General features: G+C 36.7%; 2 protein-coding genes across 2 annotated transcripts; both read left to right on the plus strand.

Moving 5' to 3' along the window:
* Positions 1-4,725: 4,725 nt before the first annotated feature.
* On the plus strand, positions 4,726-6,529 carry LOC134301647 (interferon kappa-like). Its single transcript, XM_062986457.1, has 5 exons — positions 4,726-4,845; positions 5,058-5,132; positions 5,927-6,076; positions 6,226-6,315; positions 6,425-6,529. The coding sequence occupies exons 1-5, from the start codon at positions 4,726-4,728 to the stop codon at positions 6,527-6,529; spliced, it is 540 nt and encodes a 179-aa protein (XP_062842527.1).
* A 6,660-nt stretch (positions 6,530-13,189) lies between these two features.
* Positions 13,190-16,602, plus strand: LOC134309219 (interferon a3-like). The gene is made up of 5 exons (XM_062990857.1): positions 13,190-13,330; positions 13,661-13,738; positions 15,996-16,145; positions 16,250-16,342; positions 16,501-16,602. The coding sequence occupies exons 1-5, from the start codon at positions 13,208-13,210 to the stop codon at positions 16,600-16,602; spliced, it is 546 nt and encodes a 181-aa protein (XP_062846927.1). The 5' UTR covers positions 13,190-13,207.
* Positions 16,603-16,723: the final 121 nt, after the last annotated feature.

A 16,723-nucleotide genomic window follows, 5' to 3' on the forward strand; every position in this document is an offset into this window, starting at 1 on the left:
ATGGTACTGGGCCATAAAACAGGGTCATTGACCGTTTCACACCAGGAGTTGGGGTCCTTGCCCTCCTCATTTGAAAAACGACACTCACACGATGCAGCTGGCTGGTCTGATTGTGGGTCTGACACACCTGCAACTTTCCTTTCATGGTCTTTCTGCTGCTGGTCTGTGGTAGCCTGGCAGGGCTGGCATTCCTGCTCTGCACCTGACTGGGTCTGCAAAGGTACATAGTCACTGATTCAAGATTCAAGATTCAAGAGATTCAAGAGTTTTATTGTCATGTGCACAGAAGAACCGGCAGTTACACTGTACAGTGAAATTCTTACTTTGTTCGTCCTCCAAACATCAATAAGTATTATACATAAAAAAACAATATTAAACTAACAGAATAAAAACACTTAGTATAAAAAACTTTTTAAAGGATACATAAATTTAAACTATAAAAAAGAGTCACACTGACAGGTGACACTAAGCTAGTGGTGATCACATCTTCATTGCTAGAACTCTGATCACTGCTAACATTAGCAATACTTGTCTCACTCATATCCAGCGGTTTCTCAAAGAAGTTTGAGATCAAAGGAACGCTTTTCAGGAAATCTGCCTGATTTGCTTCCTTAATCTTTTTTGCTTTTCTTTTTGAGGCACCACTTTTTTGTTTGGGATCCATGTTATTAGTGGCAAGTGTTTCTTAAGATGCAAATATAGAAGCTTGTCTTGCAAATTCCTATTCCTATCCAATACTTACTATGTTGTTTCTATGTTGTATGTTCAGGAAAAAAATACAATCACAAAATTGTAGAACCAGATACAATATGTAATAAAAAAAGGCTGACCTATAACTATTTAGCTATAAATTGTTGTTATTGTAAATGTATTGTATGTATGTACTAATATTATAAAGCTTACACTTCTACTATTATCAATATTGTAATATGCAAATAACAATAAGCTTTTAAAAAAGCTGTGAGTTGCTAGTTAGCAACGTTACACTAGCCTTGAAAAAGGCTGTGAACCTTTCAAAGTTTAATATATTATATATAGTAATATAATATATCATGTAATATAATATTGTTAAGAGCTCCTCCTGAGCTGCTGTTCTCTGTGGCCTCTCCTCTGGTGGTTTTGGTGACATCTAGCGGTGGCTGAAGGTACTTCTCCTCCCATTCCAGCCAATAGATCTCTCCCCTGCCTAATTTGACTCACCTGGCCCTAATTACCTTCTCATCAGCCTCCTTGTTATAAGCCCCTGCCTTCCTCTCTGTCACCACCAGATTGTCAGTTGCTGTTTGCTATTCACACTGACTGGTTCCCTTTTAGTCTGCTCTTTGCTCCAGTGTTCCTGCCTAGTCTGCCTGGTACCTGGATCCCTGCCTGCTCTCGGCTCCTGTGTTCCTGCCTTCTCCGCCTGGTTCCTGGATCTCTCATCACCCTTCCTCCTGTGGTTACTGTCAGCCTCCAAGCCCCAAGCGCCGCATCTAGTACCCTTGCTTTCGCCCTCATTCCCTGGTTCTCTGTCTGGACTGTGGTTCTAAATAAACCGTTTAAACTCTGCTTCTGTGTCTGTGGTTGTGTTCGCATTGTGGTTCCTAATCCAAACTTATTTAACAAATATAATATAATATATAAGCCTTTGAAAAGACTATGAAAAGAATGTAACAGAATATATGCAATATAGTACAATATAATGTAAAAATATTTATATATATTATAAAATAATATAATGCAGTATAAAGGGCAATGAGCCTTTAAAAAGGCTGTTGGTTGCTGATCTGGTAATAGCAAGGTAAAAGTTGTAGTAAAAGCACAGAGCAAGTTCGCAAGCTGAACTGTCTGAATGTGAGGAGTTTTATATAGATCTTGCATATTCACTTGGAAGTTCTCGCAACACCTGATTGGCTCAGCCCCCGTGGGAATTTAGGGCAATGTAACAATTTTTCACCACTGAGTGAGAGAGTGGGGGAGGGGCAGCCACTATCTACTACAAAAAATGCTGTTTTGTGTGTGTGTGTGTGTGTGTGAGAGAGAGAGAGAGAGGCATGGAGAGGGAGACAGGGGGAAGGTTTTGAGTATATTAAAAATGCTGTGTTAATGATATTAAATAAAGTTTAATTATTGTCGAGACCCCTTCACACTGCCTTGAAACATGTCAAGTCATGTCAAACTGTCATTGAATAGTCATTGAATAACAAGCTGAATAAAATATGTTTTCCAATAAATAATCCTCAAACAAAATATCAGGGTTACACACATACGCAGCCACAGCTACTACAACAAAACCACTTGCTGTTTCATCATCTGTCACCAAACCAAAATTGTGCTACTCAGTAAAATTAGCTTGCAGTTCTGTTGTATGAAAAGGCACTTTTCCTTTCATGCATTCCTTTAGAGCTAGAGTGACCACTGGTCTCTTTACTGTTGTTTATTAAAGGGGAAACATGAAACTAGTCAAATGGCTTGTTGTTTTCACATAAGTGAAATCACACCCTTGGCCAAATTCACTCAATTTAATCGGTGTCAAAGATAGCGTTCATCAGACAAATTGCTTGTCTTAAATTTAAATAATTGCAAAATTGCTACATTAATTTGTGTCTCTGCGCTTAAGAGAAACTGAACATAATAATTTTGAAACAATACAAATTCAGAAACATTAAGTAAGGGCCTGAATCGCATATTTGCAACAAAACGTCTGTTATGAAATATGGTAGCTTGCCTGGCAATTTGTAGGTCCCTAGAAAGTCAAGGAGCCATGGTAAACGACTTCTATGGAAGTCAAAGGCCCCATAGCAGGGGCCCTTGTGATCAAGGGCCCTCTAATGGTTTGCCCTGCTCTTCTCTAGGGCCCCCTGGTAGGGGCTCTCATAACCAGGGCCCTCTAAAAATATGTCCCCCTCTTTCCTAGGACCCCTAATAGCCAGAAGTCGAAGTCAGAGCAGTGCCACAACGCCTCATCCATTTTCATAAGGGGCCCAAAAGCATGGCTAGGGCCCCCAAAAGCATGGCTAGGGCCCAAAAGCATGGCTAGGGGCCCCAAAAGCATGGCTAGGGCCCCCAAGAGGCCCTGGGGTCAAAGTCCCTAATAGTCAGAGGATCCTTAAAATGGAGGGCCCTCGGAAATAAAAATATATTGTATCATAAATGTTGATAGGCATCGCAAAATGTTTTGGGCCAGGGCCCCCCCGGGGCCCCCTGACCTCAAGGGCCCCTGGGCGCTGGCCCCACTGGCCCGGTCAGTAATCCAGCCATGTATATATATATATATATATACACACACACACACACATTATATATATATATATATATATATATATATATATATATATATATATATATATATACATATTATATATATATATATATACATATTATATATACAGTATATATATCAGGGCCGGCGCTAGGGGGGGGCTGAGGGGGGCATTGCCCCCCCAAATTGTGTCTTTGCCCCCCCAAGCACAATGCAAGCAACGGCTATTTTTTAAATTATCTCTGAACCAATCACAAAAATGCATTTTGTTTTACAGTGTGAAGATATTTCCTTGCTTATTCCTGATTGGCTCTTTGAGTCATATAAAAATCGGCAGACTGCCCCAAACAGTTCAGTTCGGCAGTATATGTTCTGTTAGTGTGAGCGAGAGGCAGGTATACTGGTAAACACTTTTTTTTTACAGAATTAGTATTCTTTTGTTTTCTTTATATTTTAATTTCCCAATAATATAAATATTCTCACTCATTCCTATTTCTACGTTTGAATATTCTCAGTCTGTGTGTAGGTACATTTGTCAGCTTTGACTTAAATTTGTATTAAAGCCTTTCAAGAAATAGAGTTGTTCTATTAGTAATGGCAATTTAATTAAGGGGGCGTATTAAAATGAAATACAATGATAATCTTTTTTCTCCATTTACATAATCAACATGTATTTTTTAATCATTGGGTTTTAAGTTTAAGTTCGAAAACATGCATTTTTATGCCACAGTGCAAATATAAGAAAATGTGCAGATTAATGTACAAAAGGTGCGGATATGCCTGTCTGTCACAATTCTGTTACATTCAGTCTTCACCCCCCCCCCCCCCCCCCGCAGGTTTGTCCTGTTAGATAGATAGATAGATAGATAGATAGATAGATAGATAGATAGATAGATAGATAGATAGATAGATAGATAGATAGATGGACACTTTATTAATCCCGAAGGAAATTAAGGAGGTGTTATTTCGGTTAACATTGTAAGGCATAGATAAGGTATAGATTGTATAAGTAACAGCTGTAAATATATACATTATAAAGTGAATTATAAAGTGAATTATAAAGTGAATTATAAAGTGAATTATAAAGTGAATTATAAAGTGAATTATAAAGTGAATTATAAAGTGAACCACAGTGCAAATATAAGAAAATGTAAAAAAAATGTGCAGATTAATGTACAAATGATGCGTATATGCCCCCCCCCCCCCCCCCCAGTCTGTTTCTGGCATTTACAAAAAGCAGGAAAGGGCATTTCAAAGTTACTAGTTTACAATTTAAAAATATTTTATAAACAAAACTGAATTGTGCACTTATTGTAAATCATGAATCATGACTGCTTCACCAAACCACAGAGGTGTTTCACTGTTGCTCCAGTGGCATGCAAACCACACTTTTTTCGGACACTTCTTTCACTTCTTTTGTAACCCGAGTCATCCTTGACTGACTTTTGTCAAACGTTTAGTGACGCACCATCAGACCAGACAGGATGATCTTTACTGTGCGATTTTTTCTTTGGCTGGTTATATGTTCGACTGTGTTAGCAAGATGCAACAGCAATGAGGGGCACAAAAGAACGAGTCAAATAATTCAGAAACTCTGTAACCTGGTAAGACTGAATAAAAACGGAATTCTTAACAAAATTCTTAAACTGTGTGAAATAACAGCAAACCAGTAAACTGTCACCAGCATTATTATCTTTATTACTTATTATTTTTGCAAAAAAATTGTAAATCTGTATTTTGTCTCGACTGCTATAAAATAAAACAAACAAACAAAAAAAGAAAAGTAATCAATAATGCCACCCTTCTCTTTTTCCAGGGGGAAATTAGACCTGTGAGATGCAGTAGTGTAGCGGAGAGCATGATTGTCCAGTTTCCCAAGCTCCCGAAAAAGGTGTGTAGTGAGACAGAGCCATTTTTAATGCATGGTTTTCAAGAGCGGTTGAAGTCATGTTTTCTCATGCAATGAAATGTGATATCTATTGGCTTACAAATTAAGGGAAGAAACAAAATGACTATTAGCAGTAAAATAGTAGAGCTACGTTCTAACACTGTGTTAAAGTTATTTTTTTTAAACTTCCTGACGAAGACCCTTCTTAGCTGAATGCCCCAAAGACATGAATGCTATGGTGTATGATATGGAGCAACAGAAACGGGCTATGAGCTACGTTGTAACACTATATGTTAAAGATTTTTTATCCCAGTTATACGTATAAAAAAATGGTATTTTAGTGAACTGGGTTGCCTAACATTAATGTCAGCATTTGGGCTTATACAGTATATATATATATATATATATATATATATATATATATATATATATACAGTATATATATGTATATGTGTGTGTGTATGTGTGTGTGTGTGTGTGTGGAAGCCAAATTTTTTTCTTCACCTTTTCCTCGCATTTGTACATTTGACTTTACACTACATACTACAAATAAATGTGTGTGTATTTATATGTAGTGTCTTCCTGTATTTGTAATTGTCACTATACACACACACACACACACACACACACACACACACACACACACACATACAGTATATACTGTATATATATATATATATATATATATACAGTATATATATATATATATATATACACACATATATATACATATATGTATATATATAATTTTTTGTATAGATTTTATATGTAGTTTGTTTGTTTATTTATTTGAACAGGAGAGCAAAAGACTTTTAGTGCTGGGAGTGTCATTTCGACTTGCCTTCAACTTCTTTATGAGGAACTCGACTGCTCCCGAATGGAACTCGATGCAGCTGAGACAGTTACGAGAGCTTCTCTTCCAGCAAAGCCAATTTTACAAATCTTGTGTGAGCTTTAAACTTATAATGTAGTTATTACCTATAAGCAACATGTCCATTTCTAACGTATCACTTTTAGCCATTACCCTGTCGTGCAATATGCCATAATACTGACCTAACATATCTTGTAGAACTGACGGCATTTTTCTTTTCATTAGATCAAGTTTGCGATCAGAACCTCAGCTCATGACGAAGTGAAAAAGTGGAAGGCTTTCTGGACCAATCTAGATCATTTTCTTTCAGAAGAGGTGCACGTCTCACTGTGGCTGTGTTACCCCAGAGAAATGTCTGATATTTCTATTATCATCCTCGTTTTCATTGTGCTGGTTTGAATTTGTGCTTTCTTTCTGCCCGCAGAGTTTCAGCTCGTGCGCGTGGGAGAGCGCGCGTCCTGTTATTCAACATGTGATGTTCACTTCATCCAAACCTACATCCAGATCACAAAGGATCAGAAGATGTTGATGAAGAAGTGATGCTGTGTTTCTCTGTGGGACTGATGTGATTTTTTTGGAACCCATGAGCTCCTAGTTACGCCACTGCCTTTTATCATTAAACTCCGCCTCTCCCTCTCTAGAGGACATGTCTGTTCTCTCTCGTTCTCTTCGTGAGTACATCCTCCCATCAGTCTTTTCTCTCTTCACTAGCACTGGGTCAAAGTTGGACATATGGGAGTGTCACATGTTTGACGTTCTTTAAACATCGGTTAACAAACTGGTGTGCGTTCCCCAACACGTTCGTAACGCTAAGTACTTCGTAACAATAACTTACGATAACAATAACTTCGTAACAATAACTTACGTAACTCGTACTTACGAACATTCGTAAATTTACGAGTGTTTCCCGAAACCCTTCATAACTAACGTAGTACTTAAAATCGTTCGTAAATTAAGAGTAGTCTGACCCATTCGTAACTCACTAAGTACTTCTTAACTTGAACTTTGCGTGCACAAAAACCGATTCATTAAGCCAATTTGCCTTTAATTAAAAAAGCTCACAGACGCACTGGTTTTCTCACACACACACACACACACACACACACACACACACACACACACACACACACACACCAACACAAACACACACACACACACACACACACACACACTGTTCAGCCATAACATTAAAACCACCTTATGGTTTTTACACTTACTATCCATTTCATCACCTCCACTTACCATATATAGAAGCTCTTTGTAGTTCTACAATTACTGACTGTAGTCCATCTGTTTCTTTGCATGCTTTGTTAGCCCCCTTTCATGCTGTTCTTCAATGGTCAGGACCACTACAGAGCAGGTATTAGGTGGTGGATCATTCTCAGCACTGCAGTGACACTGACATGGTGGTGGTGTGTTAGTGTGTGTTGTGCTGGTATGAGTGGATCAGACACAGCAGCGCTGCTGGAGTTTGTACCGTGTCCACTCACTGTCCACTCTATTAGACACTCCTACCTAGTTGGTCCACCTTGTAGATGTAAAATCTGAGACGGTCGCTCATCTATTGCTGCTGTTTGAGTCGGTCATCTTCTAGACCATCATCAGTGGTCACAGGACGGTGCCCACAGGGCGCTGTTGGCTGGATATTTTTGGTTGGTGGACTTCTCAGTCCAGAAGTGACAGTGAGGTGTTAAAAAACCCCATTAGCACTACTGTGCCTGATCCACTTATACCAGCACAATACACACTAACTGGTTTTAATGTTATGGCTGCTCAGTATATATAATATATATACAGTATATATATACTGTATATATACCATGTGAGCTATGCACATAATTACTCTAAAACATGTCCTGAACAACTGCATTTTCCGTTCTGTATTATAGAGGACAAGATAGTGTTTACTTTTTCTGAGGAGCAGAGACTTATGGTACCATCTCAAATTATATCCACCGCCCTGTGTAGTGCACTATGTTGGACACGACATAATAGAACTTTCACAAAAATAGTCCTTAACACAGCTGGTTTAAAGCCCCTGGTATCCAACAGTAGCTTAGATAACTACTTATTAATCATTCAGTGACTGTTAAAAGAAATGTTTTGTACTGTTAGGAAGTACCCTAAGTAGGGCATAGGCGACATTTGCGATGGGCTCACAGTCTCTTCTTAAACGGCGTTACTAACGAAGCAGAGGCGCTGGACTTTAACTTTTCCTTTTCTGCTCTTTGGCTATACTGTAGTTCCTCACTGCCAAACAGGCTGTCCAGTTTCCTGAACTTCTCTGCATCTGCTTGCAGCTCTCTGAAGTTAGGGTGCCAGTAGGCTACGACTGCAGTGAAGATTCACTTCGGTGGCCAGTTACAGCCATAATTTCCCTGCATCAGAAAGTTTCTGCACTGACGGAGCAAACTGACAGTGGCGTATTAATATGGAATGATGTGAGGTGGTCAAAGGTGCGCGTATATTATGTATTTTTGATTACGGTTTATCCTGGGGCAGGGACATTCCTGTGATTGGCCAATGGACATGCATTAAGGATACTGTGGTGGGCCAATGCACACTTCAGGATTATTATTCAGGAATATTTCAAGCAAAATTTATTTTTCACTCTCAACGGCCCACCGGGAAAACTCCCGACCCTCCCGATGGCCAGTCCATCCCTGGTCTTGGGTCATCTCCTGGGCCTTCCTCTGCACAGTCCAGTCAAATAGTTTTACCTGATCAACAGGACTTCATGGCCAAGCAGTTTTCAATGGCAGAATTATAGCTAACTAGTGCCATCTATTGATGTAGTTATAAAAAAAAGATTTAAACATTGAAATACATCAGTAAACACAGATATACAGTATATATATACTGTATATATATATATATATATATATATATATATATATATATATATGCATATATATATATATATATATATATATATATATATATATATATATATATATATATATATATATATACATATGTATATATATATATATATATATATATATATATATATATATATATATATATACAGTATATATACCAGTTAGTGTGTGAGTGGATGAGTATGAGTGGATCAGACAAAGCAGTGCTAATGGGGTTTTTTAAACACCTTACTGTCACTTCTGGACTGAGATTCGTCCACCAACCAAAAATATCCAGCCAACAGCGCCCCGTGGGCAGCGTCCAGTGACCACTGATGAAGGTCTAGAAGATGAGCAACTCAAACAGCAGCAATAGATGAGCGATCATCTCTGACTTTTCATCTACAAGATGGACCAACTAAGTAGAAGTGTCTAATAGAGTGGACAGTGAGTGGACACGGTACCTAAAAACTCCAGCAGCGCTACTGTGTCTGATCCCCTCATACCAGCACAACACACACTAACACACCACCACCATGTCAGTGTCACTGCAGTGCTGAGAATCATCCACCACCTAAATAATACCTGCTCTGTGGTCAAATCAAGTATAAAGTATGATTTTATATACAGTATATATATATATATATATATATATATATATATATACACAATATATATATATATATATATATATATAAATATATATACAGTATATATATGTTTCATTTTCTCCGAATTCGCTCTCAAAACAATTTAATTGACCGTTTCTGTTAAATACTGTTGAAAAATGCTGAGCCAGGAATTATCTTTCTCTAATTCACTAATTTTCCTTTGTATGATCGATTGGGTTTTAATATACAAATTCATGGGTGTAATAAATGCTACGTTAACTCTAATGTTAACTTTAAAATCTCATCAGTGCTAAATATGTGCTAAACTAAATTCACCAAGGTTCAGTGGTGTAACTAGGAGCCCCAGTGAAAAAAAAAATATTTGGGCTCCCTCAACAAATTTCACATATATATGGTGACGAGATCGAGACACCAGGTTACGTGTGACGCAAGCACGTAAATGCGAGCCCTCCTGGAACCCATTCAGAATCTATTGCAGCGCCTGCAGTTCGAAAAAAAGAGCCTTAATATGAGATTTTCAAAATCGTCCCAAAAGGGGCGGTACTGTACGAAAGACAGCTCGACACTGATTGGACGATATTCAGAGTTGTCCAGAACAGTCACAGATGTGATAAAAAAATTTCTTACCTTTTGCCCTTTGGTGGTGCATCGCCTGAGCGAAGGAACGAGCCGCCCCTGTATATATATATATATATGGTCTAACGTTAAGCAGGTTACACAAAATCCCTTGCTGTGCACTCACTGTTTTCATGTACTCTGATATTGTCTTTTAGTTATTTTAATATTTTATTTATTATTAGAAATTATTGTCGTGTTTTTACTTTCGTTATCGCCGCACTTTATCGCTAGCATTAGCCACTTGCTACTATACAAAACTTACTGCAGAACGTCCGAACACACATGTATAAACCGGATGCTGCATTCTGATTGGCTGAGCTGAATGTCACTCACATAACGCAGCTATAATATTGAAATATAATACTCACGACCTGTCGAGTGCAGCCAATGAGTGCGGTGGGGGTTGAGTTCAGGTCGTGGAGGGCACAGCGGGCACAGTGGCACAGCTCCAGGCCCACCTCAGAGCTTGCTTTCTCACTAGTTTATTTAGTGTGCTGGTTTTTCCAGCCTTGATGGCACATTTCCAGTTTATTTTCAACCACCGCTTTTATTCTGGTCAGGGTCGTTGTGGGTCCGGGTTATCTGAAATAACTCACCCACTCCGTACAGAACGCCAATCCATGGCACCGCAAACCCTCGGGCAGCGCAATTTACCGCTGCGCAACCCGAGCATCCAATAAAAAATAACATTAAATAAAATAAACAACAATAATAATGACATTTGTAAGATACATTAAAACTCATGTTAGCCCAACCCTCTAATGGAAAAACGACGTCTTATCCAGTGTAAATAAAATGTTAACACTACTATAATATTAATTATTTTACATGAAAAAAACATTAAATTCCCAGCATTCGCTATTAATTCAAAATAAACGAGTGCACTCTCTTTTGTTTCACCACAAACTTTCGTCTACGAGTTATTTCACTTTCTGTTCAGTTCCACTGGTACTTGTGGTGAATAACGAATTATTTAATTTAAAGCAAACGAAAAACATACCAAAATGCTAATTGCAACCGATAGTTAAGCAGTTTAACAAACGTTTTTTGCAAAAAAAAAAAAAAAAAAAAAAAAAAATCTTTTTTTATACAGTTAAAATGTGATTTATTCAGGCTTACAAATTAGGTGAAGAAACAAAATGACAATTAGCAGTGAAACTCTATGTTAGTTTTTTGTGCTTTTTACTAAATAATATTGTAGTGAATTGGGTTGCCTAATCTATTCTTAACGTCAAAGTAAAAAAAAAAACTACGTACATCAATTGTCAGCATTTGGGTTTGAGCCGTCTTATTAATTAATACCCAAAATAAGTAAAAACAAGAGTGTTGAGGTCGTTAGCTAAACTATAGGAGCTAATGTTAAAAAAAGATTTTTTAGAACCACTTTTTCATGATTTTTTTGTTTTGTGAAGTTTTTGAAATTGATATAATTGTCAGCACGTTTGTGTCAAGTGTTAGACACGCTCAAGAGTAGTTGTTTTTCATCCTTGCATTGTGTTGTAATGCTGTGTTATGATTCATTTCTAAATAATAAAATGTGACTAAAATCTTCCTACTGTTTGATAATTTCTCAGGATAACTGACTTTCCATTAATGTACAGGATGTGTGTAGGCTTTCAAGTAAGGTTTTTTCTTAGTTAGAATATTGGTTCTACTTTGTCTTTAAGTAAAAAGTGTAAATATCTGTCTTTGCAATTTCAGGAGTGAAAAATAACAATAAAACAACAAAGACTCAATGATTTAAGAAGTTACTCAGGTTGAGTGTAAGGTTAAAATAATTTTAACTCGCTAAAGAGTCAAAATAGAGGAAGCGTTACTTTTATCGTGGTCGAGAGAAACATGTCTATATTTCTCGGTCTGAACCACAGATTAGCTCGGCATGTCTTCCAAAGAAGTGTTGATAGTGGGAAAATGATTAGTCCTTTGTAACAGTACTAAAAATAAGGCACACGTAAAACACACATAACTAACTGAATTTATCCACGTTATTATACAACATCTGATTAGGGTGACAAATGTTTATTTATTAGGATTTTAACATCATCATGTTTTACACACTTTGGCTACATTCATGACAGGACAGTTACTTGTTACAAGATTCAACAGTTAACAAGATTAATGGCAAACACAGTCATGGACAATTTAGTATCTTCAATTCACCTCACTTGCATGTCTTTGTACTGTGGAAGGAAACCCACGGAGAGAACATGCAAACTCCTAACAGAAAGAACCCAGCCACAAATCAAGGCCGTCACGTAAACAATAAAACAATAGCTGGACTATTATTTTTATTGGACCCGCTTTTCTTTTCTTTGTGTACAATATTCACCGAGGCCAGTAAAACCTGGTGCTCTAATTATATTACATAAATAAAAATTACATATATAATCTATTATATAATATTAATTTAACTGGGCACACTGATTTAACACGGTAATTAAACTATGTTGTTATTTATGGCCGAAGGTTTTTCTGCCTTGCGCCCATGTGTATTTGTATTTAATTAGTAAAGCACAACGAATGACTTTATAGACGTTATCAAACAAATTGTTGTTTGTGGGGCAGCTGTAGCCATAGCGGTTAAGGTTCTGGACTAGTAATCAAAAGGTCACTGTTGGACCCCTGAGCAAGGCCCTTAATATTCAATTGCCCAGACAATATACTGTCACATTTCTGTAAGTCGCTTTGGATAAAGGCGTCTGCTAAATGCCGAAAATGTACATTTAAATGTTTTTCACTTTTAATTGTTAAGTATGTTTGATTGCGTTGTGTGTAATGTGCTCACTCATTGCCCTTACAGTGGATGTAGCCTGTGTACAAAAGTCCCCAAAAGTTGACATGTCCAGTTATTCAGATTTACAAAGAAGGCAAAAGGTGTTTAACCTTTTGGTGACCGAAAGAGAAGTACTTCACATTTTCACTTTTCAGTGTGAATACATAAAAGCAAACAGAACATGTCACATATTTATTGCAAATCGAGCGTCTTGTGCATCGAACACACTAGATATCTTTTCATTTGTCTTTTTTTATTAAATTAGTCGCTTCGACTCATATGTTATTGGAAGAACAATGGTGCTAAATACATTGGTGTTCGTAATGATTTCTCTTAGCTGTTGGAACGGCGCGGGTGGATGCACATGGATGAAATCACAGAATAAAGCTTCACTCAGTAATTTCCAGGTTTTAAGCAACAGCTCGATTTGGCATCTTCAGCAGGCGGTAAGAAAAGACAGATAATTAAACCGAACATCGGTTTATGCATGTTATATTAATAATTGAATAATAAAATAAATAACATAAATAAATGAATAAGTAAATTAAAAAAAAAAATTTCAGAAAGCTTAACTTGCAAACACATTATAATTAATATTATAACACATTCATTATAAAACTTTTAATTCGCCATAACCAAGCTAAACAACTCCTAAAGTGGGGAAGTGGAAAAGGGTGCGGTGACATGCAGTGAGAAAATACAGCTGGACAGGCAGTTTATAACAAGCCTTTATTAAAGACTAAATTGTAAGTAATTATTTCACATCGTCGTTTCAGTGTAGGCATGCTGTGCATGATGGCAGTTTAAGCTTGGCGTTCCCCAACAAACTGTACAACGTTGTATCTCAACAACAGGTAAGAATAAACTCTTTATCAACCCCTAATGTCATTAATATAAGTAAAGAATCTGGGAGGACACAAATTGTAGTATCGTGTAAAGGAAACATAAAAATACTTACCTGTAATGGGGAGCTGATCCTACGGGAGGCACTGTTACCTTTTGTTATTGTAGTGGTGCTGTAAATCAAGAGTCAGAAGAAAGTGACCGTTCTAAACGTTATCGCATGGCTTCACTGCTTCTCTTATAATTCGGGAGTTATAATAAAGACTTTGAGCTATATTATTTCTGGATGTGTCAATGAAGATACCACACAAATCAACATTGGTTTGTTTATCGGTATATTAAATCATTTGTTTATTTAAGAGTAAATACATTTAGGTAAGTCTAAATGAAAAGCACAAAATAAGAGCAGTTGTAGCTTAGGTGTCTATATGCGTAAGAGACATTCCCTCCATTGGATTACGCAAGAACCTTAAATTAACCTTCAGTTCAGTCTTTATTGTCCCCGAAGGGAAATTTGTTTTGCAGCATGGCATACAACACAAAAATTTAAAACGACAAAACACATAATACAGCTCAAATATATATATATATACAATCCTAAATGTAAATATGAGAGAAATTCATATTACAAAAACCCTATCGTTTTAGGTATGAAATATTTTTTTCCATATACAGACCCTTGGGTTACGAACGGTTTACCATACGAACATTTCGGGTTACAAACGATCTTTTTCAACTTAATGTACGAACAAATTTCAGATTACGAACAGAAATTCGCGAAACACGTGACGTCACGAACAAGTTGACTCCAACCGTCTCTCTCTCTCTATATATATACAGTGAGCGAACATTTGGACAGCGGACGGTGTTTTTCCGGTAATTTCTTTATATTTTGTAAAATTCTATATTAAAATGTCCCAAAGAAACTGCAGAGGAAGCGTAGTGGTGAGAAAATGAAAAAAAAAAATCACTATTTGTTGTGTTGTATAATTACTCCTGCCAGTAGCTGTCACTGTGTATCAGACAGAGTGAGAGTGAGACAGTGAGTGAGAGAGAAGAAGGAAAGTATTCTTTCTTTCGTGCAATTACACCTACAAAATACAACACTGTTGAAATAAAGAATCAAATAATAGAGAAATATGAGAGTTATTGCTGTTTCTGGTAGATAAATTTTATTAAAAAAAAGAAGGAAATTTATTATGGTGTATAGTACAGCACACGTACTGTACTGAAATGTGATGTGTGTTTTTTAATGTACAGTACTACTGTGTATTGTTGTGTATTATTATTTATTACAGTAATGTATATTCTATAATTTAAACAAAAAAGACCATTTAAGACATTATAAAGGTTAGGTAAGGGGGTGGTTTGGGAGGTCTGGCACAGATTAATTCTATTTACATTATTTCTTATGGGAAAAATAGGTTTATTTAACGAACATTTTGACTTAAGAACAGCCCTTTGGAACCAATTAAAGTCGTAAGTCAAGGGTCTACTGTATTATGTTTTATCATCGTGCATAGATCAGTCCATAAAAACGCCACCCAAAGCTTCGGTGTACAGTAAAATGACAATAAAGTAAATCTTGAATCTTGAATCTTGAATCTACAAATCCCTAAAACAAACAAACTTTAAACAAACAAGACAACACACATTCACATACACCTGCGCACACCTACTCGTGCAACGCCCCCTAGAACTAAATTGTATTGCAGACGAACATATATATCTATATGGCATTAAGCTTACGCTTTTATCCAAAGCAACTCATTTAAGGGCCCAACAGTAGAAACTTGGCGCTATGGGGAAGTGACAATATGACAAGTAATGTCAACAGCCCCAGTACCTTACCCACTGATCTACCACTGCCCCACAACTGAAAATACTACTCAAATCTAGAATTAAACAGCAAGCAAAATAAAAAAAATGAAATAAAAAAGTTGTTGTCTAAATTGTAACTGTCGTTATGATTTTTATAATAAACCATTTAATGGCAGCCTATTGGGTATAGGTTAATCGGAGGGTTGTGCCATGCAGCCACTGCTGGGCCCTTGAGCCAGGCCCTTAACCCCTCAGCGCCATACAATGGCTGACCCTGTGCTCTGACCCCAGCTTCATAACAAGCTGAAAAACGCATATTTTACTGTATATGTATATTTAACAAATAAAGAATAAAGAATGCTCCAATGTGGCATATGAAACAGAAAAAATATCTACAAACGTGATCTTAGATAACTTATATTTATAATAATATAATATTTTTTACAGGCAAATGATCACATACTGTTTATTTTGAAAACTCTAAAAAGTGTAATGAAGATCTATAGAAGGAAATATGAGGAGGTGGGATGTGACCAACATAAACTGCAGATTTTCCTCCTTGATGTTGACCGTCAAATCGTGGAGTTGGAGCAATGCGTAAGTTTTTAGCATTATTTATTACCATGATGTGTAAACTGCAGTGAAACTGAAAAACAATCATTGACATGGTTTATTTTTACCCTTTTAAACTCTCAATAAAGGCAAAAAACGTTGTAGCCAATAAAGCACAAAAAAGAATATTTAAGAAGATGGAAACGCACTTTAAACGTCTGATTTCTCACCTAAAAAAGCAGGTGAGCATTTAATATACTATCTGATTCTCTGTTGAAATGTAATATAACGTGATTAACAATAGTTAAGTAGTAACTCAAACGTATTTGGACTTTAAGTTAATAAACACAGTTTCAATCTACTGTATATACTGATGCATTCTTAAATATGTACCTTACAGGATTACAGTGCCGATGGCTGGAACGACATTGCAGGTGCGCTGCTGAAACATCTCAGACGACTCGATTTACTGGCCACCAAAACTAAAGCCAGCCTTCATTAAACACCGGAGACCATTTAAAATCCTGATCAAAATAATTTACTGAAAGCCTTCTTTGTAAAATAAAAATAAATTTATACGCAATATCTGTTAATTTATTTTATGCACACGGTCTGTTTATTAT

This window comes from Trichomycterus rosablanca, chromosome 2 (genome assembly GCF_030014385.1).
Source record: "Trichomycterus rosablanca isolate fTriRos1 chromosome 2, fTriRos1.hap1, whole genome shotgun sequence".
Taxonomy (NCBI): domain Eukaryota; kingdom Metazoa; phylum Chordata; class Actinopteri; order Siluriformes; family Trichomycteridae; genus Trichomycterus; species Trichomycterus rosablanca.